The sequence below is a fragment of the Aythya fuligula genome, chromosome 1, assembly GCF_009819795.1.
Source record: "Aythya fuligula isolate bAytFul2 chromosome 1, bAytFul2.pri, whole genome shotgun sequence".
NCBI classification, from domain to species: domain Eukaryota; kingdom Metazoa; phylum Chordata; class Aves; order Anseriformes; family Anatidae; genus Aythya; species Aythya fuligula.
Genome location: NC_045559.1, coordinates 15,746,398 through 15,771,433, shown reverse-complemented (window position 1 = coordinate 15,771,433; position 25,036 = coordinate 15,746,398). Strand labels below are relative to the sequence as shown.

Below are 25,036 nucleotides of genomic sequence, written 5' to 3'. Positions count from 1 at the left end.
ACAGGAGAGAAATTGTAAATAAATTTTTAAAAAAGGCTATGATACAAAATAGTAAGCCAAGTGAATATTAAGGAAACTTAATTCTCATTTCCCAACTTCAGAGTGTTTGACTGCAAGCTTAGCATGCCTTTAAAGCTTGGTGTATATAATCAGAAATATAATTTGCCAGTACTTCTGCAAGATGTACATCAGGATATTTCAACTTGAAAATTCTGAGTTGTTAGACATGCAACATATATAGTGGTATTATGGTCTGTTAAAATATTCTGATGTTTTTCCTATTTTCACACTGGTCTTATTGACAATAGTGAATGCAAGGCACACAGCACAGGCATTATTTAGGTACAAAAGTTTACATTGGATGATTTAAAAAGAATACGTGTTGAAAAAGCCTTTGGAGAAGCTGAATACTACAATTTTTCTTTTCTAACACTGGAGAGGTACACGCTGTGAGCACGTGTACTTTTATCCTCACATAAATCCACTCTGCAGGGATTTCTGAAGTATCAAGACTGAAAGACAGGAGGAAAACCAGTACACAATGGAACTTGTCATAAAAATAATATGGAACCTGTGGCCTAGATTAATCTGGCCTAAATTCCGTCTAAGTCCTTGTGTCCTAATGTTTTGCATTGGCTAGCTGCCTCTGAGAGCCTGCAAGCACTCGGTAGCAAACACTAGTCACTGCGACTTAGGAGGAATTCAAGCCAGATGAAATGTGCCTCTGTGGAGGAATCAGACCTCAGGAAAAGGCTGTAGAAAAAAAAGGAGCAGCGTATTACTGTACTAAACCAAAAGGGAACACAAACAGCATTCTGTCACACATAAATGTATTTGCTTTTGTTTTTAAAATACGTATCTAAAATGGTCTCAAAATGACTTTGTTGTTCCAAACGGGCTAAAACCCTTTTTTCTATAAGATGTCATTTCTTTCAGTGCCAGCCAAATATTACCAAGATTTACAAGATTAAGACATCAGCTGTTTCCACAGCTATCTATTATGCTGCATCAGACTGTTTGTTTTGAAGAACCTTCTCAGAGGACCATTGAGAAATTTGTGCTGAAGGGCAATGCTGTTGAAATTGTAAAAAAAATATTTCATAAAGAGCATTCTGGTGCCTTCAACTCAACCGATATTTTAGCTTTCAGAGGCCAGAAGGTGGGAAGGAGGCTTTCCAACACCAAAGAAGAGATGGAAAGCAGAAGGCGGGCTGTTGGGAAAATTAGGAAAAGCTCGTTGCAAAACCTGTATGATGTACCTCAGAGAAAAAAGGAGAGAGATGGTACACAGACAGTGCTTTGAGGAGGGTGCAGATAGAAAAACAGTGACACTAAAAGGATACAGGATAGAGACAGGAAGAACTGAGGAGGAACTGCATATTGATCAGATCATTTGGGAGATGGGGGCAATGGTAAAGTTGCCAGCCCATTTTCAGTTGACAATTCCCACTAAATGATGAAAAAATGAGCAAAGGCTAATAGTAGCTGACAACAAATTATTATTATCCCTTCTACCCCAAACAAAACAATGTGGTGTATGGGGATGAAAATTAATGTTACAGTCTCAGTTTTCTGGGGAAAAAAAATGTCAGAGGAAAGCAGGCACTGTTCCTGTAAAGATACTAATACCACCAGCACAACCACCACCACTAATGGTATAGTTGAAATACCTTTTTCACTGAAAGTTTTCACAGAATATACTTGAACAATCTTTGTGGAAGTGTTTTAGAAAAGCACTAAATAAGCACAGGGTTACAAAACAGCAGGAAGATAGAATAGAAGGCAACATGGTCTCTGGAGGCTGGTTTGCTGCAGAAACAAAACCTCTGTTCAACTACGGCCCTGTTGTACCAGCCAGGAATTCCCCCCCGAGAAATCTATAAAAATGTGACTTAATTACCCTTGATTTCTAAGGGCCCATTGATGTGTAACTCTGTTTTATCTTCATTTTTACTGTTGTTTTCAGACTCCTGAATAACGGCAGTTCTTTTGTAGATGCCTCTCTTCACCTCGTCGAAAACAGCAAACATGTTGTAGACACGGGCAGTGTATCCTGCTAACTCGGTAACCTGCAAAACAGTAAACGCCTCATTTCAGTTACACATCCCAAATTCAATAAATGAGATGCTTAGCCAAAGACTCACGAAAACCATTTGCAGCTATTCTAAGTCACTGCTTCTCAGATGTTATTCTGGAGGGATCAATGATGCATCTTTCGTCACCTATCAATTTGCCTCCGTTGAGATTCTGTGCTAGCCCAAACGCCACCCACAGCTCCTACCAGCCAGCAAACACAGTTTGAGGGGGACAGATTTCAGCCAGTGTAATTTCCTATAGCTCCAGTAAATGAGGAGGTTGCAGGGACTGCTCTTTTCCACTGATCAGTACAGACTTCAGCCTGTGGAGAATAGCTGTTAGGTAGCTGAAAATAGCCTGTCATACAGAAGAAAAACAAAATATCTGCATTTCCCAGGCAAATAAAGGCCAACAGCAGTGAGAAAAATATACACCCATAATTACTCATTTCCCTGTGTTCTCTAAACCCCCTTGTGAGACAGGCGTGCTTTTCCTTTGTAAAACAGGTAGCACCGGGGCACACGCTAATGTAAAATACAGTACAGAAAAGAAATGACTCTCCTATCAGCTGCATGCCAGAGCACCAGAGCTAAATCTGAGACCCTGGATTACAACTGGGAATTTTTAAAATGGTGAGGTCTCTTAAAGGGCTTCCTCATTTTTAAAATCCTTTTATCTCTGTTACCACCTGGTGAATACAGAAAGAACAGGTCTCTGGTGCTGATGGTTTCTTATTCACAGATACTGACACCACCAAGAACGCCTGAAGAACTGCCTCCATCTGCCGGCAGCAAAGAATTAAACCTGGGCATCTTATTATGTAGGTATGATTAGATGATTTTAAACAGGTAGATTTTTATACTAAATGCAGAGAACAAAATAGGAAGAGCAAGATACAATCCTGTGCAAATTTCACTGTTGGTGCAAGATTCAGAAGTGAGTACCGGGCAGGGCCATCATGCCACTGGAGGTGAACTGGCTACAACATCTCAAAAAACTCAGTTTTAAGAAAGTAATCAGCCACTGTTTCAACTCCATCACTTGGACATTGTCTTGCACTATTGGTAAATGCATTTACAGGTGGGAAAAGTACTGGGCTAACAGCACCTGAGGCTGTAGGAGCTGTAACACTGTTCTCCACACTGTAGCCCTTCTAGCACTGATTTCAGTGGTAACCCTTCTAGCAAATAGCAGTGATGCTTGATGGAAAAAATCCTGCATATGATGAATGAAATGTGCACCAACGGCACCCCACAAGAAATATAACTTGTAGTAAGTTTCTAAACCACGATTCTACAGCCTCACTTCGTCAAAACATGAAGTACTAACAAAACTATTGACCTGCAAACTGAGCAACACTGACTGGAAGAAGGCTGCTGTGGTGGATCAGGTGGGTAAGAACTGGAGCCTCACTACCACTAAAGTGAAATGAAGCATACTGTCATTTTTTGGAAACTGCCTGAATTTCTGCCGTATTTCTTAAAGAAAAGTATAAATGTAAAATTAAGATGGAAGTTCTAAGAAGTGATCTTTGATCACACACTGCCTGGATTAAAATTTCACCACGTGGTAAAACAAATGAGTTTGCTCAGCTGTTGCTACTACTTTGCAAGGATTTTTTGTTTCCAAAAAATGAAACCACAATGTTTGTAAGTCCCCATGTACATTATATAAATGACTAAATTATTGAAAATAAAGTAGAATAACATCAGTGCATAATAGGTTATCTGGCAGTCTCATAAGAGCAGAGGTCAAGAAGGGACACAGCTATAGCAGCATAGGTCAAAATCACAGTCCATTAGAGAAGAACACTTTGTGAAAAAAAAAAAAGAAAGACAGGCTCTGGCTTTGTCAGAGACTGTGTTTGAAGGCGCCAAACTACCTCTCCTCTCCCAATTTAAAAAGCTGCAGCTATTATGGCTGGATTCCAAGTAATGGAATCCATAGTCTTTGATTAGCTGCCCAGCTAATGTGTGCCTCCTCCCAGAAAAGGGGTTCCCACCAAAAGGATGAGCAAAAACCAGCTAAACAAACACAGAACCAAATGTAGAAGGGAATGTTGAGGAGAATGACACAGCTTTTCCTCTGCTTAACAGTCTGCACCTAGAGAAATCCCCCAGAGAGAACACAGATGAAAGTCCAACTTGACTAGAACTGGGGTGAGGTCCTGAACCATCTCTGATCCTCCAGATGAACATCCTGTATTTCTGGGCTGCCTGCAGTCCTAAGGTGGACTAAAATTTCTCTACTTTGCAAAATTATTTCAAATTTAACAGGTTCAGAAAATACTAAAAATGGCTCTATGGTTTAGGTGTTCAGAAAGTAAGCATTCAATTATTTTTTTGCACTTCTAATATTTCTTCATATATGGATGTATGCATATGCATAATGCATAAAGATGCATTTTTAAAAATAATTATTCAATTATTTTTGCATTCCATACACTTTTCTTACAGGAGGACAACCTGAACGCAGGTCTGTGCTCTGAACAGAGGAGGAATCTGAACCCTTATCACTCAGATTCCAGGAACTGTACTCTGATGACACCTGAAGACAGGTACAACAAATTACATTTATGTGTTGCATCATACTGGCAGCTGTGCACTTTTGACTCTTTGTGGACTTAAATCTAAAGACCAGACTTTAATCATTTCAAAGATCTCCATGGATTTAGTTGCAGTAGAATTTTCCTTAAAAATAACATACTTTCTATTGTTTAGTTTTACATTAGGTATAAATCCTGTTTTGCTTTTCTTTCCTTTCTGGTTTGCATTTGACTGATGTACGATACCTCTTTGTATGAAGACATGATCCTTTCAATAGCATCTGCAGCAGAGATCAGCAGGTTTCGTGACGTGGTAAAAGTTTCTGTTCTTTCACTAACTGTTGCCTGTTTCTGGCCATCTTCAATCTCTAAAAGTAAAAAATTAAAAAAATATTAGATATTCTTCTGAAAGTTCTCTCTACAAAATAATGATTAAAACGTGAGCAATTATAAAGCAGCTTTTAAATTAAGAAAAATTTAACTCTACAAAAAACAGCCTTTGGAAGCATTTGGTGAATGCAATTAGCGTAGATAGCTTGGGAACAAAAAATAAGTGGGAATATAAGGAATTCATCTCCTTATGCAAAACATCCTATTCTTTTATACTGTTTGTCTACCTAAATAATTTCCTTTTAATACATAATGATGTAAGTGAAATTTTTCAAAATAGGAAAAGGTGAAACCTAATCTGAAACAGATTTCTGATAGAACGTTTACTGGTTTTGCAATTATTTGTTTTCAGCCTTGTTTACTCACTTAAAAAGAAACATTCATATTGATGCAAACTTGGCAACATGGTATTTCTGTAAGAATGCAATAAGTTATTCTATTATTAAAGGCATGTGTTTAAATAAGGTATTTCTCTCTGAAAACATAGCTTCTCTGTTCATCTGACCTAAGAACAAGAGAATAGCAAGCAGTATTTTTTTTCTTGGTAGCTGCCTCATTTGACTGACAAGATCAGGTTGTAGAAATCTACTGTCCAGAAATCTGCATGCAGTATCAAAGCCAGATGTATCTTTCTGTCCTCATTAGATACTTCAATCTAAATGCGTATTTTTTTCATTCACACATTCAAAAAGGTATCCCTATAATTACATCTGAATCACTGAAACAGTCTATAGATTATTTACAGGAAACTTTTTAAACTTCTTATTTAATACATTTGTTCATATACACTATATAATCCTTATTCTGTCCTCAGATGGTCTTATAACTTTTTAGCAAGTGAGATACTTGTTCCCATTTTCTAGATTAAGTTATACAGCACTAGTACACCATCAACTAGTTGCATGTCATGGAGCCACCTGGAACACAATGAGAGGTATGATTTTTTTTAAAAAAAAAAAAAAAAAAAAAAAGACAGGAAACCTCTTGCAAAGAAAGGAGGTATTACAAAACTCTTGCCCATGAAGTTCTCACTTATTTGGAATGTCATTTTCACTCCAAGAAGAGTAATCTTTAGTTAATTCATTACTATAAACTAAATTGAAATTTGTTTCTTCCTTCTCAGAGAACCAAATTTTACTGGTCTTGTTGGGAGTACAGCCCATGCAAGGTATGTAGAACTACCAAAAATATGTCATTTAGGAACTGCCCATGGCTGAACTACACTGATGCTGTATTCCTCTTGGATGAATTTATTTAACACTGCTTCCAGCACCCAGGCTAGCTCATTTCGAAATAGTTTGGAGATCTCTACAAACCACTGCATCAGCCATTTCAGGCATAATTCTGGGGGTATTTGACAAATTAAAACTACACGGCATTTATGAGCATTTCACTGTTGTGAAACAGTCTCTAATATTATATGCCTAACCCACCAAGACTGCTTTTCTCTAACTTTTTTTTCCCCAAGACATTTTTCATACAGCTTGCCTCCTTTGTTTAAAGTGGGGCACTGCAACAGGTCAGAGAGGTTATATATGCCTGAAATCTCAGGTCTGATCATGACACTGGTTTTGATATTTGGTATTGGTACTTTGATACCGATTCTAAAGCAATGAATCCAGCCCATCTAGTCCTTCAGATCTGAACCAACTTGCTTCTGACCTGCTGAGACACGAAGCACTGTTTTGCCAGCTAGATCAATGTTCGATCAAAGTTCAAGTCTGCTCAATTATTTGAATGGCTGTTATACTTCTAGCTGATCTTGACGATGTTGATTTATCATTAATAATGTGTTTATGAAGCATCATTATGATATGCCTCAGGGCTTGATAATAAGTTCTGTGCTTTAACATTTCATGTTGCTGGTAGCAAATATTCTGCTGCTTTACAGCATGAGCTATCTCTGTGTCTTTTTTCTTCTCCCACATTTGAAAAGTACTTATCAAAAGAATATCCATGAGTAACAGGAATGTTATTTAGTTTTGCAAGCACACAAATTAATTATCGCTCTTTTGTTCCATACACTTTCACTGTGGCTTAATCCCTGCAAAGGACATTCTTTTTCATTTTTTAATTCATGCTGTTAATACAAGGGAGATACTCACACTGTGTGGTCTTGACTGTACTCATTCTCATGCTAGCAGACAGACTCTTAGACTGATTCATCACTTCTCTGTTGTGCTGAAAACCTTCACTAGTTGCATGAAGTGAAATGCCTTGGTACGAATTAGTCTGTTGGGAATAGGACCTCCTGGTATTTTTGAAGCTGTTACCCAGATGCCAGCCTTGGTCCTGATATAGTGCCCTCCTGAGCCATGTGACGGCCAGTGGCTCAGGCAGCTGAACTCCCAGCCACGTGCAGGCACAACAGCAAGCCAGCTAAATAACGTGTGGGCAGGTTAAACCAAGCTTGTCCAGTTCAACAGCCCGGATTTGGAATGTAATGACCAAGACCTACACTGGAAACAATCCATTCATTCCTGGTTAAACGTATCAAATGTAGAATGCATCCTTCTGCTTACACTGTATCATCTACACTTAATGAATCCTAGAAAATTTGTAATATATTCTGTGGTTCCAGTTGTGCATAAGGAAACCTTTTGAAGCAAACTCCCTGACTCGTCTCTCATTACCACTCCCTAATTACCCTTTTTTTTCTGCTCTCTTGTTCTTATACCATCTGCAATAACAAATTACTTGAGTCTTGTATCACTTCCTGGGAAGTTGTGACAGGATGACAAAAATGATGCCATGCCGGCCTGAAATATGAACATCATCCCTCTTCCCTCAGTGAGTCAGGGGAAAACAGTGGTTCCTACCAGGCCAACATGTAATAGAATAACTAATTGTAATTACAGTATGGTTTGTGGGATGAGGAGATAAGCTCTCTAGGAATGTGAGTAAGTATCAGTTTGTAAAATAGCGGTAGATGTTGCAAGAACCAGCATGCCATCCCAACCACTAGTGAACAGGACTGCGAGTGTCATTACAATCTCACGTCACACCAGTATCCATTAAGTCCTGAAATCATGATGTTTATCAGGTCTATGTTTGAAGCTGTTTCTTTTGTATTGCTCCTTCCTCAGCTGACTTCCTATGCCTGAAAGTTACCCACGAGGCATGGATCTGGTAATAAAGTCTGTGAACAGTAAATAAATCTGAACAACGTTTAAGGAAAGAATAGTCTTTTGAGGAAGTATCAAGGAAACATTTGGAAATCAGTAAAAATGCTATTACCGCCATCCGCAAATCCCGTTGCAGTGATGATGGGCACAGCGACCATAATCATACCACAGCTACTCCAGACGTATTTCATCAGGAACTGCTCTATCATGATGTACCACAAGCGTTTGGATAGAATGAGATTCATTTGATCCGTCAAAGACTTGTAGCTTTTTTGCAGTTGTTTCAGTTCTACCTACAGTTAAAAAATAACAATAAGTAAAACATTTACACAATGCAACAAAGATGTATGTGCCATACAAGTACATTCACATATCTGCAGAAGCTAATCAATTATCCAGAGTTGTGGCTTTTAAATCTCATTTTCTGTGTGCTACTTCATCTTCACAGTGCTGCATTCTCACAGCAAAAGTACACAGCTTTAGGGAAGTCAGCAGACCTGGCTCTTATTTACATCATTGTCCCTGGATGGCCCACTGGCAAGTTTTCAGTTCTTTTAAGATCTCTGATACATGCAGGAACAACATACCACGCAGTCACTATAGCTGATACTAGCAAAGTAAGATTGATTCTACATCCTTTTAATGAAGATGCGGCTGTAGAGTTTCACAGCAACCGAAACTTCCCAAATTGGAAAGCATTTGGGGATCAATTATCTCTGACTTGCAAGGGCTCATCACGGAAATGCAATGCTTCTTGTTTTTGTGAGCGGTCTAGAGGAAGAGAGAATTATCCCAAGAGGTTTAACAAGTCAAAGATAGTTCCAAGTCAGTGTGACATAACGCGTTCTGTTTGAGCCAGTATACGTGGGAATAAAAGAAACTGTTTAATGTAGCTGCACTTCAAACACTACTACGGGCAGCTTTAGAGAACAATTGCTTCTACCAAAACAAACCATTTGCATTATATAATCGTTGCTAGCACTGAAAGTGTTAGTAATAGGTCAGGCTAGTTTCCAGTTTTCATTTTCACTTTACATGACACCACTTGTTTTTCCAAATCATGTTGGAAAGCTGCTACAGCCAAGATTCACTTCCAATAAAATATGAAGAATTGCTTAGTAAGGTGGCTTTAAAACAAGCCACTAGTTTATGTAACTGCGACTCCTGAAGTACTGTACTTAAGCTATTTTAAGACTCTGATGACTACATCTTTGCTTAGCTATGTAAAAGAGTGTCAAAGGTTGTAGCGATCTCTACTATCACTGAGTTTTTCCCTAGACTTTCCAGTGTGGTTTGGTTTTGATTTTGGCAGCATTAAATCTGGTAGCTCATAAACAAGGAAGAAAAAAAAAAAAGCCTGGAAGAGTTAAGCGGAACACAATGGGTGGGGGAAAAACAATACCCACGATTAGCTTTCTAGAAAGGCATAGGGTACGGCTGCAAAACAGGAACACTGTCAGAGCATAAGGGAGCTATGCTCTGCTCCCCCCAGACACTGCCTGTGAGATTGCATTTTCCTAGGAAACGGGAAGTGCTAGCTGTAAACAGGTTTAAATGTCAGAAGGACTCTAAGTGCTCGGAGAGGGTGGCAGGGGAAGTCGGGGTCAGCTCGGGCACTGCAGGAGCAAGCCCAGCACCCTTGGATTTCTCTCCTCCTTACCTTGTGCCCCCGGTAGAAAGCGATCTCCTCCACATTGGCAATGATGCGTGAGTGCACGAAGCGCAGGTAGCCCTTCTTGTGCGCCTCCTCAGCCACCAGCTTGCCGAACTTGGGCGAGCAGGCTTTGAGCACGCGGGCCGTGGCGTAGACGACAAGCCCGGCCAGGACCGTGGGCCCGATGGGGTTGGCGCCCCGGGACCGCGCCGTGCGGATGAGGGTGTAGGAAGTGAGCATGACATCCAGGATGGGCTTGGTGAGGTTGGAGTAGAGGTGCGCCACCGACTGCGAGAACATCATGATGTCCTCGGTGAGGGACTGGTCGGGGTTGGCCAGCCGCCCGTCCATGCTGATCACCTTGTAGTAGGTCTGGTTGGCGAAGTAGGTCTCGTAGGCGCGGTGCACCAGGCGCGTGCGGAAGGCGAGGGCCAGCTTGCACTCCAGGTAGCGGATGGTGCTGTTCACGAAGGTGGCCGGGATGGCGATCATCAGCCATTTGACCAGCTTGACCACGAAGCTGCGGGGCTCCTTCTCCACGATGCTCTTCACGATCTTCCCGTCCAGCGCTGCCACATAGATGGAGAGGAAGGTCCTGGACACCAGCGCAACGGAGTGGAGGCACAGCAAGCCCAGCTCGGCGCTCACCAGCTTGGGGAAGAACAGCTTGCGCAGCTCCAGCAGCTGCCTGAAGAACTCCGCGTTCACCGCCGGGGGGGCTCTGCCGGGGCAGCCGGCTCCCCGCGGCTCCCCCCGGCCGGCATCTTGCTCGCCCGCCCGCCTCAGGCGCCTCCGGATGACGGGGCAGAGCAGCCGCAGCCCGTAGGCGGCGGCCAGCAGGCACGCAGCCCTCTTGGCGGAGCTCGACCGGCTCCACTGCACCCTGCGGGCCGCCTCCTGCAGCATGCGGCTCATCCTTCCTCACCCCCCCCCGCCACCCTCCTCTTCCTCCTGGCGGTTCACGCCCGGCGGCGCGGGTCCCCCCGGCGGTCCTTCATGGCGCTGCCGCCGCCCGGCTCCCCCATCCGCGGCGCCGGCCGACTGAGGGCTGCCTGCCCCCGGCCGCTGGGCTCCCGCAGCGGGCGGCCCGGCTCCTCGCAGCCCGCCCCACCGCCCACCATTGGCTGCGCCGCGCTGGGCGGCCCCGGCAGCCACCCGGCCGCCGCCGCTCGTCGCCGGGGCGGGGGGGAGCGGGGCTCCGGGGAGGGGAGAGGCTGAGCCCGAGGCGGCTCCGCCGAGCCCGTCCCTTCCCTTCCCTTCCCTTCCCTTCCGCCTGCCCCGCGGCGTGGCGCCGCCTCCGGAGCGGGGAGAGGCGCTGAGGGGGGGCGGCGGGGCCTCCGCAGCTCGGAGAGCAGTGAGGGGGGAGCGGGGAGCGCAGAATCACAGGATCGTCCGCTTTGGAAGAGACCTGGAAGGTCACCGAGTCCAGCCTCTGAGCTGACACTAACCAGTCCTCCACTAAACCATATCCCTAAGCTCTACATCTAAACATCTTTTAAAGACCTCCAGGGATGGTGACTCCACCGCTTCCCTGGACAGCCCATCGCAACGCCTCACAACCCTCTCAATAAAGAAGTCCTTCCTAATATCCAACCTAAACCTCCTCTGGGGCAACTTTAGCCCATTCCCCCTCGTCCTGTCACCAGGCACGTGGGAGAACAGACCAACCCCCACCTTGCTACAGCCTCCTTTAAGGTACCTGTGGAGAGCAATAAGGTCGCCCCTGAGCCTCCTCTTCTCCAGGCTGAACAACCCCAGCTCCCTCAGCTGCGCCTCATAAGCCTTGTTCTCCAGACCCCTCACCAGCTTTGTTGTCCTTCTCTGGACTCGCTTGAGCACCTCCATGTCCTTCTTGTAGCGAGGGGCCCAAAACTGAACACAGTACTCGAGGTGCAGCTTCACCAGAGCCAAGTACAGGGGGAAGCACGCAGGGAGCCCTGCAGTATCGGAGGGAGCTCGCCAGGCTCCCCGCTGTGCCTTCCCTCACCTCAGGGCTAAGGGAGAGCGGTGTCAGGCTGTGGCAGTGCTAGGAGATGGAACCAGCTGCCCTCAGCCCTTTGGTGTGGTGTCTGGCCACGGGAGCTGGCCGCAGCCATGCCAAGGGGTTGGCAGTAAGGGCAGTTGTTTGTTGGTTTGTATTTTCTCGCTCCCAAATTCCTTACCGCTGCTGCTTCACCTGTTTGGTTAAGGTGGTGTATCTGAAGGCACTGAGGGAAGATCAGAGTCCTTAAAGAGAGATCAGAGTACTTAAAAAATGACTTTGTGTTCTTCACGCTTTAAAAATGAAGTGACTGCATCTACCGGTATATCACAAAGCATCATTTAAGATGTGGGAGACAAGCAGGTTCAGAAAACATGCTACAGGCATTCAGAGGAGTCCAGCCTTCCCCCAGGCATGCACTGTGAGGCCACGTAACCTCGCTGTGACTCAGCACACGCAGAGTTAAATTAAGTCTCATTACTGATATAAAACAGCCCTCTTTGGACAGAGTACAATGATGATGTTTAGATAGTAAGGCAAGCTTCGGGGTGAAGAAATAGTATCTTTGGTTTGAGAGAGACAGCTTTGCTTATCATAACCTCCAGGTGCCATCCAAAACACCCAGCATGCCAAGGCCAGCAAGACATGACCATGTAACATCCATTGCTCGCTTCTTCCGTGGGAGGCTGCCCAAATCGTGTCCACAGTGGACTGAAAAGTTAGGTCAAGAAGATGTGGAGTAGTCCTGGGACTTAACAGAATTTCTGCTGGTGAGGAAAATGGTGCTCTAGGTGGCTCTGCTTGGCGGGGGATAAGACCTGGTGGTCTCCAGAGGTCCCTTCCAACCTCAACCATTCTGGGATTCTGTCTGGACAGGCTACTGATCTGGATAGAGGTCCTTTTATTTTTTTAAAGCATAATTCAAAGCCAGGAAGATGTCAACATCTGAACTAGAGCAGTACAGCTAACTTTCAGTTTCTAAATAAAAGTAGGCCTGGTTTCGCTGCTGATTACTTCGTCAGTAAAGTAAAAAGGGTTTTCAGGACAGGAAGATATTGGCAAGATACAGTGGCTAAGAAATCGTCTTGTTTAGGATTTCTTATTTTTTAATCTTGATCTCCAGACTTCCCATTCTGGTTTGTGTGTATCACAGCATGCTCTTAGGGCTGTGTTGCCAAACCACAGTTATTTGCAATATTTCATTACTCCAGCATTTTCTTAGCAAGGGGAAAGTTCACAGATCTTTCTCAGTTCTGCATATCTGCTGACCTTTTGCTCCACAAGATCTTCTGATGACTTGGTAACAGAGCTGCAAGTGCAGACGTACACCCACAGTCAGATCTTTGGGAACATTTAGGTAAAGCACATCTGACTGCAGTGTTTCAGTCAATAAAAGCAATGTATTTCCTTCCTTTGATGAAAGTATGGAGAAAAGGCCAAACTTGTTTTAAGTACACCCTTTCTTCTGTTCTTGCTGCCTCCAGGCTTTTTCTTTGCCACAGTCCTGCTCTGTAATCCATAGACAAACTCCTTTGTGCGGAACATGGCCTTAGCTGGTAGAGTTTTTTGTAGTGGTGAAGGCAGCAATTTTACTATTTTTAGGCATAATAAAATTTCTCACTGAAATTTCTTACTGAAAAAAAACAACAACCAGAGATGCTGCAATATTGGTGTAGTGATCAGTTCTCGGCTACCTCCACAATTTCTACTGAATTTATTTAAAAACTGTTAAAGGTAAGCACAATCAAGTACTTTGAGTAACTGAGGCTGGGGGTTTGGAGGGAAGTTGGTAGCAGAACCAGAATATCTTTTTTCTCCTCTCTTAAGGGGAACTAGATGTTTTTTCTTAATGCCAAATGATTGTCATTTTAGTCGTGGTTAGTTTTAAGCAAACACATTAAAAAAAAACCTGAAGTTCTGAATATAGGAACCAATAACTGAGAAGATAAGAGGATTTTATTCTATTTTTATTATTTTTTAGTATTCTGTAATAATTTTTCATTAAGACAATTTCCAGCAGAACGGAGTGCCATAATTCTACTCCCAACTACACAAATAAAATTATTATCCAAACAGTGCTTCTGTGATAATCAAAGTAACAGAGTCACTGTATATAGAAACGATTTGTGCTTGGATGCAACCACTTTCTTTGGAGCAGAAATGGAAACAATGCATATCAGGCTGACTAATCTCCATGAATATTTGAACAAGTGGGAACCAGCATGTAATCACAGCAACACTGATGCCTCTTTTTTCTCTGGTTTTATGCCCATTGGCTCCTACACCACCACTTCATACAGGGTTTTGTGACTGCTGTGGAGATAGAGGCATTGGAACATGCAGGTCATGTAAGATCTCATCTAGCTTACCCAATGATCACTTTTTAATACTTTTGATTTAATGTTTGAAAAATTAAAATGTGCAATTTTTGAAGCAAAATGCCCTTTACCGGATGACGTACATACTCCTACCACAAGGTCCAATGGCTATAACATCAGTCTTGGCAGTAAACTGGATTTTCCTCACTACTTACAGAGTTACCCAGTGTGCAATAAGGAGATACAAAGTGGAATAAAGGTACTGAAAAAATAAGATAAAAATTACAGATTTTGTATCATTGCTATTTGAGATATTTAAACACATGTGGAACATGAATAAAGTACGTAGCTGTTTATAGGTGGATGAAATACATGTGAAAATGTGAATCCATGCAGTGTCCATTGTTTTCAATTTTGTACTAACACTGAACAGTAAATCGTTTTAAAAATACCCTGTGTAGTATACTCTAATATGGTGAGCTGAGAACTTCTGGATTTTTTTCTTGAATTTTGAGCTGTATGGCTACATACTGGTGTGGGAGTAGTAGGCCTCAATTAGAGCCGATTTCAGCAGAGGACACTCGTGCAAACCCTTACTCAAGTAAATACCAAACTGAAGCGCTTCCAAAGTTTCTGTTGACTTTACTGTAATCACTTACATAACGATGGAAATACACCTAGAGATTTAGTTTGCATCATCGCGGCAAACCAATGACCAAACAGGCCTTTTCATCCAGAAACGGGGACAAGACGTGACATTTGATTTTAAAATTGCAGCAGCAGAAGGTGACTGCTTATTATGCCAGCTTGGCGTAACATTGGCTGTAGTCATATACCCTGGTAGAATATCCAGACGCTGCAACTTGTTTGGGATCTGGAGATCTAAGCTGAGCAAAAAGCTTCAATTTTAATGTGACAGATGTGGGAGCTCGCTGAAGAAGCGTCCCTGCGGTTAGGCTGACCTGATCCTACTGAGCTGCTGGTTCCAACTCTTCTGCTCCTAATCGGGCAGTGTTGTATCCAGGCTGGTCCGAGATGTGTTATGGCAAGAGGGGACAGAGGAAAGGTATGGTCCTGCTCTGTTGCTTGATGGCTGTTTGTGGTTTGAGTGTAGGCACCACAGCGATGGTGCAAATGGGGAGTGCAAATTACTGCATGAGTAGTCTCTACCCCTTAGTCTGTCTCCAGGGAGATACATGCTTGGTGCTGTAGATTTAAATCCTGCATGACTTGAAAGTTATGAGAATTTATCCATAAAGGATTTGAGTCGTCTGGCTGACAGCGTAATCCATAGCGGACCGATTGCACACAGTTCCAATTAATGAGAACAGCCTGATTCTGGACAGAATATGCCTCTAGAAAGAAGTGTAAACAAGTCATTTTCCCAGTAGAGAGAGATAGAGAGGGAAAAGGCCAAGGATATCGAGGGTCAGGGTCAGCTGCCCCAATCACAGTGAACTGCTGACTAATGACACCAAACGAAGAATTACACATTTAATACTAAGGCTTTAATACATAGAAACTTTGACATCTGAATTTTTTAGACATACTTCTTTTGTTAAATTTATTTCTTATCTCATCCAGCTAACTCAGCTGAACCCAGCAATTCCAGAAGAACACAATTGTGCTCTTCAAAGCCTTCAAAGTCTCATATATCTTATTTATGTTTTTCATTTTTTGCTTTACAGCTCTAAAGGTTTCTATTCTCAGATCATCTGAGAAAATGCTCACATTTCTGTATCAAACCTTTGCTCAAGTGCATTGTAAACACTTCAGCTACGTGCCAAGTACAGGTATAAGTGGTAAAATCATGTAACTGGTATCATTCAGCAGTGGTTATATTGCTTATCTTGTTCTGCTCTGCAAAGGTGCAGGCAGGATTGAATCCACAAAAATAATCTATCCCACTCACGCATCTCAAATACTACATTTGCTGCCATCCTTTCGTCATGCCTCTAGAATTTATCTTAGGGGGGTGCAGCTGGTACACAGGACAACAGAAAGATTGTCTGCTGTAATTTGTTTATTAACACATATTTGGGAGACTTCTATGTATTAACAACGCACAAGCTGGTTCAGACCAGTGCTCCACCTAACACAGTATTCTGTCTCTATCAATAGCTCTAAGCAGATACCCAAGGAAGAGGAGGAATTGTAATTACACGTGGTGCTGCCCTCTCCTCCAGCTTCATACTCTAACAACCTCTGACCATTTTTAGCTGTGTGAATTTCATGAGACTGTGAGGTTTTTACTATTAAATATTCCACTCTTGTGCTTTTTGAGTCTCTCTTGAGCTCCTATAAACTATTCCATAAATAATAACATCCCCTGGTAAGTATTCCCTCAGCTCTACTATCCCATATGTGAAGAACAAACTTTCTGTTTGTTTGGACCCTGGCTCCCACAAGCTCCATTTCATGGCCACCCATACCTATTCTGGAAGAGGCATTCAATAACAGAGCCCCCTCTCTCTAACTTTTCTATACCACTCAAGAGTTTGTCAGCCTGCGTCCCATATCCCCACCTTCTTCCCAGCCCCTGAGTGCATGGATGTAACTAAATATTCCCTCTACTATTCTTTCTGCCAATGGCAGGACCTTCCCCATTATTTCACAGCTTCTTTCTTAAAACCTTCAGATTTTTCCTTAAAAAGTCCATCAAGGCTATAGCAATTACTCTTTCCTACATGTGTATAAGGCAACACTTCTAAACCCAGAAGCCATATGCTGGCTCTTCACATGTTGGCCTATATTATAGTTTCTGCTATTTTTTGTGATACAGATGCATTTTTCTGGATTGGCCCAGAATCTTTTTGTTTGTTTTTTTAATTGTTTCACGTTTTCTAGCCTCTTGTCTCTAAAACCGAGTTTTAGCTGGCTCATTACACGCTGCTGTATATGTAATGAATACCATTTTGTCTTGGTGCTATGCTAGTGTTCATTATGTCTTATTGTCCTCTCCTATTGTTATTTCCACGTTGACCAGTTCCTCTGCTAAGTTCTCTAGAAAGGATTCCTCCATAAAGTTCTTCCCAGTTTCCTCATTTATGAATACCATTGTAAAATCTAACTTAACTTTTCTTTAACATCCATGTCTCCCCGAGCTTTTATTTTGTACTATGGCCATCAACTGTCCCTACAGACTTTCTAACAGGTTTTTGCTCGTTTGGAGTGTAGGAAGAATTATCTGGTAGTTCAGTGTTTTGTTGTTGCCCAACTCTTCTTGGCCTAATTATATTTTTGTGTTTATCAAAGTTTAGGTTCCCTTCTTTTGAATGTGGGATAGCTTTTTGTTGTGGTTTGAACAGCTTCTTTTCTACAAGTCTGGTATCCTTCAGCTTTCTCCTAGCCACATGTAAGAATTTAATTCTTTTAGCTCTCGCCCCTAATTTCTTTTTAACAAGCTTCACATTGTTCCCTTACTGGAGTTTAGCACAACTGTAGAGGATTCTTTGGCCTTTGTTGCTCCTTGTAGGAATGTTGTTTTTTTATGAAGTGGGGATTCCTCTGTGAGACTCTGAACCAGTTCTTGTGCATTGTTCTACGTCGAGCCAAGGACCGACTGCGCTTCATCTTGAGGGCTCATACTGTGAAACATAATCCCCTCATCATAATACCATTTGAACTTCACTATAAGAATCCCAGTGCTGTTTTTTACTGTTGTTGTTCTTTTATTGTTACTACACATTTATCCGCTTAGTAATCCTTTTCTTATAATCAGCATTAAGCTAGGACACTAGTAATGTTACAATGCAAGATTCATAAAGATACACAAGAACCATGTGGAGATAATTCAAATAAATTATTTAGAAAGACATCTTTCTTCTCTCTCACTCTCTCCAAATTTTGTATAAGCAGTGTCAGGTCACTCAAGGGAAAGATTGAAAGACTATCCTGCTTAGGGAAAGAAGAGTATCCAAATCTTCAGGATATGATAATGCTGTGGGCTGCAGAACACACTTTCACGTGATGCAATTTCACTTCATTTATCTGACTGAAATGCTGTTTTCTCTCTGGGTGTTGGGACAGTGTAAGAGCCTAAAACATGCTTTGAGTCATCCATTGGAAGACTCCCTGTGTCTTATTTGATTATACAGAAGTTCAGTGAGGATTTAGTTAAAGGTGGATGCCGAAAGTTGCATGGTCAATCTTTCAACACAAGCCTTCCTGATGAAACATGGTCTTCCATCAGATAGTACACTGGTTTGGACAGCTTTGCAACATTGCTTTTAACTAGAGCTGATCTGATAATGAAGCAGCAGGTCAGAGAAAAAGACTCAAGTGTTGTAGGACTGTAGCTGCTTTATTTTAGCAACAGCTGGAAAGCTGCTCCAAAGAAGATGCTGCATAATACTTTCTTAACAAAGAAACACGAGATCTAGTTATATTGAAAAGTTAAAAAGTTAGAAAGTTTTTGTTAAAAAGTTAGAAATACGGGAAATCTTCAAGGGTCTTTTCTTCCTAATACTTCAGTTCCTGAAACACTGAAGAACTCTACTTGTTCTTTGTTTACTTCACTTCCCAGAGCAGTTATTAGGCTCCATGAACCTCATTATTGTGACCTTTTAAAAATAATGTTCTGCAGTTTTTTGAAAGTATTGCATCACTCCCAAACTCAATCAACTCTTGTAATTTTCTAATGTTGACAGTCAAGGTGCAGCGTTTAGCCATATGTGTCTCAGGTCTTACCTCACAGTTTACTTTGCCTTCAATGAAGAAATAAATAATTCTTTGTTTTACAACCATTCTAATTTTTTTTTTTTTAGCTTCATCTGCAGAAATTAATTTTGCATTAAAATATACCTGTCTGAAGCTGCCACATCACTTTTCCTGGATTCTGCTTCTGTTACTTACCAGATTCAAGAAATCACACAGAAAGAAAAGTGAAGTGCTTTAAATCCAGATAATGCTGTGGAAGAAAAAAAGTAAGGGTGGCACAGAAAATATCAATACTATGTTAGAAAAACAAATGTAAAAGGGATTTGATTACGCCACACCTGAAACTGTCTTTTAGAAATAGTATTAACAAGTTAAATATTTACACTAGGTGGAAATACAAACAAAATGGAAAGGATTATTTCAAGTAATCAAATGAGTTTAATCGTCCAGTGTCATGTCATAGTAGCTGTCGAGTTGCGCGTACATGCAAACACTTCAGATGTATATTTTACACTGAAAATTTTAATGTAGAGTGCTACAAGAAAAAAAAAATCATGTTAATCATAAATATCTGGGATATCACAATAAACAAAAAACATTCTGTCCAATAACTTTATTCAGTTTAATTGGTAATATTTTAAAGAAGCAGAAGACGTTTTCACTTTCCTAATCCTATAACCATGGTTCTATAAACTCTTATTAAAATTAAAAGAAAGAAAAAGCTTTGGTCATATTTAATAGTAAGCTCCTTAAATCTCTCTGAGCACTCCACACATTGTTGTACCAATGGCTATCCAGCATTGACACCTCAAAAACATTAAGCGGAAGATATCTCAGCAAAGGAACACCTCAGGAAAATATTTATATCAAATCGTAATGGTTGTTTTGTAAGTGGCAGCAAGTTGCTTCAAGGAGGAGGATGCCTGCTAGTAACAAATACTCACTGATTCCCACCTCATCCCCAAAATACCAGAGGGTGGTAGGGTGGGAAGAAGGGTGCTTACCTCTTGCCCTACAGATGATGCCAATTGTAGCTGTGGCACCACAACATCAGCAGCTGTGTAACCCCCTCCAACAGCTGCGAATTTGATGCACATGGTACAGCGAGAGGACTGTGACTCCCCCACAAAGGGGCAGTGGTTTCTGTCAGTGGCCTGTATGGAAATGGAAGCGGTAGAGGAAAGGGGTCCATGGTAGAGGAATGGTGGCAGCAGGCAGAGCTCATCCCTGTCCTTCTCCTCCTGCTGTCTGTCCCTGTGGCACCCTCTCCTTCCTCTCTGCTGGCACTGGGCAGCCTGGGAGCATGGAAGGCTGCCCTGTTGCCACCGGGGAGGAGGCCGCCACCAGTGGGCCCTGCGCACCCAGGCGGGCGGCACATCATCCCTGTGGGGGCCATTGCCTGCCCTCCCCATCCTCAGCCCTGCACAGAGCAGCCTCTTCTGCTTCCTCTGTGGCTGAAAATGAACTGGGTCGGAGGCAGCCGGTGAGTGAAATATCAAGAGCTGCCAGAAATGGCTCCCGTTGGAGAAGTGGAGCTCTGCGTTTCAGGCCCAGCGTCCGTTCAGAGACCCACAGGGCCATGGGGTGTGTGGCAGGCCCCATGCCCCCTCACAACAGGGCATATTTCAGAATCACTGAAATATTAAAATAATCACCAGTAGACTGGTAACATTAAAAAACAAGTATGTTCAATTATTGAATAAATAATTCAGTTTCATTGGGTGCCAAAACACCTGCCTATCTATTAGAAATGTAAACCTCACAGGTTCTGTCAGCATTTGAAAGTAGCTTTGCTAAGCACCATTTTGTAGTCATCCTGACAGTATATATAGAATCAAACTAAAATAAGGCTTTACGCAAAATAAGGCTTTCCAGAAAAATGAAGTTTCTGAAAGCTGCTGTGGTGGGTCAATCTTGGCTGGCCACCAGGTGCCCACCAAGCCTTCCTCTCACTCCCCATCCTCAGCTGGACAGGGGTAGAAAATCCAATGGAAAAAAATTGTGGGTTGAGATAAAAGCAGTTTCATGAAAGAAAAGGTCATATGTGGAAGCAAAAGAAAATATAATATTCTCTACTTCCCATCAGCAAACGATGTCCAGCCACTTCCTAGGAAGCAGGGCCTCAGCACAAGTAGCAGTTGCTTTGGAAGAGAAACACCTTCATAACAAATGTCTCCCTCCTCCTCCTTTCTCCAGCCTTTTATTGACACCATATGGCATGGTCATTTTGGGTCAGCTGTCCCAGCTGTGTCCCCTCCCCACCTCTTTACCCCCTGAAGACTACAGCCTTTGGGCTTCTAGTTCTCAAATAAAAGTGCTAATCCTATTGACATAAACATTGCAGCTGTATTCACCACGTTCACAATAGTGACCCAGAGCTCCTATTTTATGCAGCGTCCTGCAACCAATCAATTTAAAACTATGCTTAACAAGTGATACATGTATTTTAAAGTATACCTGTCTCCTGTACAGCACAAACAACAGCAGCTCAATGAAACTTGTAGTAACAATCTTATTTATTTTTATTACAAACAAAATGTTCACAGTATGCTGTAAAGTTCTGAAAGATAGGAAGTTGTGCTGTGCTCCTTTGCTTTCTTTGCTAATGTGCTTTTGTAACTGTGTTGCAGCATGACGTAGGAAATTAGAAGAATTAAATATATCGATGTAGATTTTATGTAATGTTTTACGAAATTAAGAATTCATGATTTCTTGCATTACAGGTTAAATGCCTAAAAGCTTTTCCTTCCGAATTATCAATATATTTGATAACCTTTCCAGAGTAAATCAGAATCAGTCCAAGTGACTTCAACAGAGTTATATTGACTTTACTACCTGAAGGTTTGATCCATTGTAACAGAACAGGATAATTTGTGCCCAAAATTCTTAATAACATTGATGTGTAACTCAGGCCATGACTCAAGATTACACTCTTACAATTAAAAGAATAATCATTTGCATCTTTCAGGAGCAGAGTCATATTAAAGCAGGAAAGGAGAAAGCAAAAGGTAATGTAGTAAAAGGTAGTGTAACACTTGTAACCTGTTTGCCTGACTGTGCTTAGCTTTTAGAACAGAATTAATTTCCTAGGTTTACTACACTGAATTCCAGCAGGAAGAGGAGGTAGTAGGAGAAGGCATGAATGAATGCATGAATGTGCCCAATTTAAGTTTTACTGAATTACTTCTGTTACTATATTTTGGTGGTATGTGCTGACACACAGGATTGTTTCGAGCCTCACAGCAACAACCACATGGTCAGCTAGCCTAACACGTATACACAGCAGTTTTTTCTGTGCTACGTAAAAGAATGTTAGGTTCATTGATGTACTTTATTCTGGCACTCACAAAAGTAGGCCAACTTATTTGTATTTTAAATCTGAAAGTGCAATAATAGAATCAAATTTATGTATTTATATCTGGCTTAGCAGAATACATTTCAAACAGGGAAGGGGAACAAAACAGTACAAGAAGATAGTTATAACTGTAGTAGGAGAAGTCAGTTTTCTCCTCAGCAGCTGGGAAAAAAAGAGAACATTATAGGGAAGCCCCACCGTCAATGTTGGTACCATCCAATGCCCAGAGCAGATGGACTGGCATGTACAGGAGGAGAAATAACAGGCTGATGGTATGGAGCCAGTCTCTGAAATGAAAACTCTCCACCAAAGAGACAGTGAGAGATCATTGAGATCATTGCCTAGTCTCCTGAAGGCCTGTGAGTACTCAAAATACTTGTTTTCTCAGGGAGTCATTGGTCTAAGCTGCATCATTTACAGCTATGCAATTTGCTTCAGAGTAGGAGAGAAAACAGGAAAGGATCCAAGTAATTTAGTACTAAATTGTTGCACACAGTGGTGTTTAGTACTAAATTAGTGAACCCAATGGTAAGTTTGTAATTACTGTTACACAATTAATAATAATTCAGTAATTTAGAGGTTTAATTTAGAGGTTTTTCTTCTTTACTTTCTCTCTCTCTCTGTCACGAGACCTTATTTATTGTGCCAAGGAAGACAAGTTTAGAGAACAATACACTGTTTGTTTCAATATAGATGACCACATGTATGTGATCTTGCTGATTTGTTTGCCTATTCATTTATAAGCTGCCTAAAAAGCTCAGGTTTAATTTTTTTTAAAGACTTTTTCCTTGCAGGATTTTGATATGTCTTTTATTTTAAAGAAACACTTTTAATGATCATACTTTGACTTTATTCAAAATATATATTTATATTTATAACATGTTATATATATATTATATGATACTATATTTATTTATTTATTTATTTAGATTTATTTTGAATATGACCAAATTAAAATAGCAATCTTTTTCAAGTTAATAAAAATAAACTAAATTATATAGACAGAGTGTGTGAATTTCGAGAGATTTAATCATGTGTTTTTATTATTAGGATTTTTTTCAATATAATTATATATACTGCTAAAGTGTTATGAAGTTTCTGTCAAAAACTTGTTCTGTCTTTTTTTTTTTAAAAAGGAATTCTTTGAAAAGAAGAGACTTAAATCAAAGATGAAGCTTCTGGAAACATCATCTCCTAAAAGTTCAGCAGTCAGTTTAGATCTTCTCAATCTATATGTTGTTAACCAAATATCAACCAAAAAAGACAGCACTGGTGAGTTTAGTATAACAGTGTTCTGACCTCACACTTAACCCAATCAGTTATCCTTTATTATTACTACTATTATTTCAGTTCTTTTTCCATTGCATTAATAAAATAAAATAAAATGTTGAAATTATAAGTAAATATGAAAATAATGACTGAATAAAAAATCAGGGCCAAATTATATTTCCAGGAACCAAATAACCTGGGCTACTACCTATTTCACCTTTAAAGCCTTGTACTCTTATGCATCTTCCTCATTCCATTCATTAATTTTAACCTATAACCATTTATTTTTCATTTTGTCATTAAATGGGTCTCCATTTGTATTTCACTGCCTGATTAATAACCTTTTTTCTTTTTTTTTTCATTTGGAATAGTCTTTCAGTTCTACCCAGAGAACTGACAGAGAACTTAAAATCTGTTATTAAGATCCTAAAAAATCCCTAAAACTTAAGTCCTACCTCTTATCCTCTGTAAGATATTCATAGACTAGACTGGGAAGCACTTGCTTTTCCGTGCTTATAAATATTAGGAGGTGACTGAGCAGGGCAAAAGAGCCTGTTCATACACCACAGTTGACCATAAATAATTTTATGCTATGCTAACATATAGAATAGAGCTCTTACATTGCTAGTAATAAAGAAAGGAAAAAAAAGGGGGGGGGGGGGGGGGGGCTTTAAATAGATTGCCTTTCTCCAAGTCCAGTGCTGACATTATAAATGTTTTCATTACAGTGAACCAGAAGAAGCCAGTTCACATTGATATCACTGGAGACTTAAAAGCCCCTGTTAGAAGGTACAATCTAGAGCTTCCCAAGTCACCGCTGCATAAACAATACACAGAAAACTTAGACCTCATCCAGAACAGGTACTTGTATAAAACAGGCAGTAGTTAAGCTACACTGAAGTTCTGAAAAAGATGTTTCATGATGTACTTTCATCTGCTTTCTAAAAAATTAAAAGGAGTTACCATTGCAGTGCAGAGGAAAATAAACCTGGTAATGATCTATTTTTTGTGTATATATTAACATGAATGGAAGGGTGTCACTTTGGGAGCAACTGGATAACTGGGAGAAGAGGTCTAGGCCAGTACTATAGCACAGGAGTGTGGAGAGAAAGACTGATCTGAAACTGACCAATCTCCTGAGCATTTGATTAACTGATTGATCTCTTTTATGCTTATGCTCATGTGTGTCCTGCCTTGAAAGGACTGAAAAAATGTATATTTGGGGTATTAAGTAAGCATAAATATAGTATTCTAAGACAAAGAAGTTTCATGACACCTTCTGACATTCCAGTGATACTCCTATAGTGAGAGAATAAAGAAACATGTAAATTCAAAACATGAAGCTGAGTGATTTAAATATATACATATACATCTTGACTCATGTCAGATTGTTCATGCGCTAAGTGTATCTCACAGAGCAGACTATTCAAACAGCATCTTCCACTTACAGCATTTTCCGATTCATTTCAGACACCCTTATGTGACTGATTCATGGACTTTATGGTCAAATCTGCTTAAAATCAAGCCCTTTGTAGACATCTGGAAAAATATTGTTAAATTTCTTTGAAATTAATACTCTAGTTAGGATGCTTTAATCTTACAAATCTCATATTTCATGGGCTGTTTTTATTAATTTTACAAGGTTACAAGAGCAAGTATTGGAC

The 25,036-nt window shown here is 41.0% G+C and overlaps 1 protein-coding gene across 1 annotated transcript in view; it reads right to left on the bottom strand.

Moving 5' to 3' along the window:
- ABCD2 (ATP binding cassette subfamily D member 2) overlaps nucleotides 1-10,825 on the bottom strand; it is a 43,045-nt gene extending 32,220 nt beyond the window's left edge. Inside the window, exons 1-4 of the mRNA XM_032207982.1 lie at nucleotides 9,797-10,825; nucleotides 8,249-8,429; nucleotides 4,868-4,989; nucleotides 1,901-2,069 (exon numbers count right to left, since the gene is read on the bottom strand). Coding sequence (XP_032063873.1) covers nucleotides 1,901-2,069; nucleotides 4,868-4,989; nucleotides 8,249-8,429; nucleotides 9,797-10,705 — 1,381 coding nt within the window. The 5' untranslated portion in view covers nucleotides 10,706-10,825. The remainder of the gene's footprint in view (nucleotides 1-1,900; nucleotides 2,070-4,867; nucleotides 4,990-8,248; nucleotides 8,430-9,796) is intronic.
- Between the last annotated feature and the right edge of the window lie 14,211 nt (nucleotides 10,826-25,036).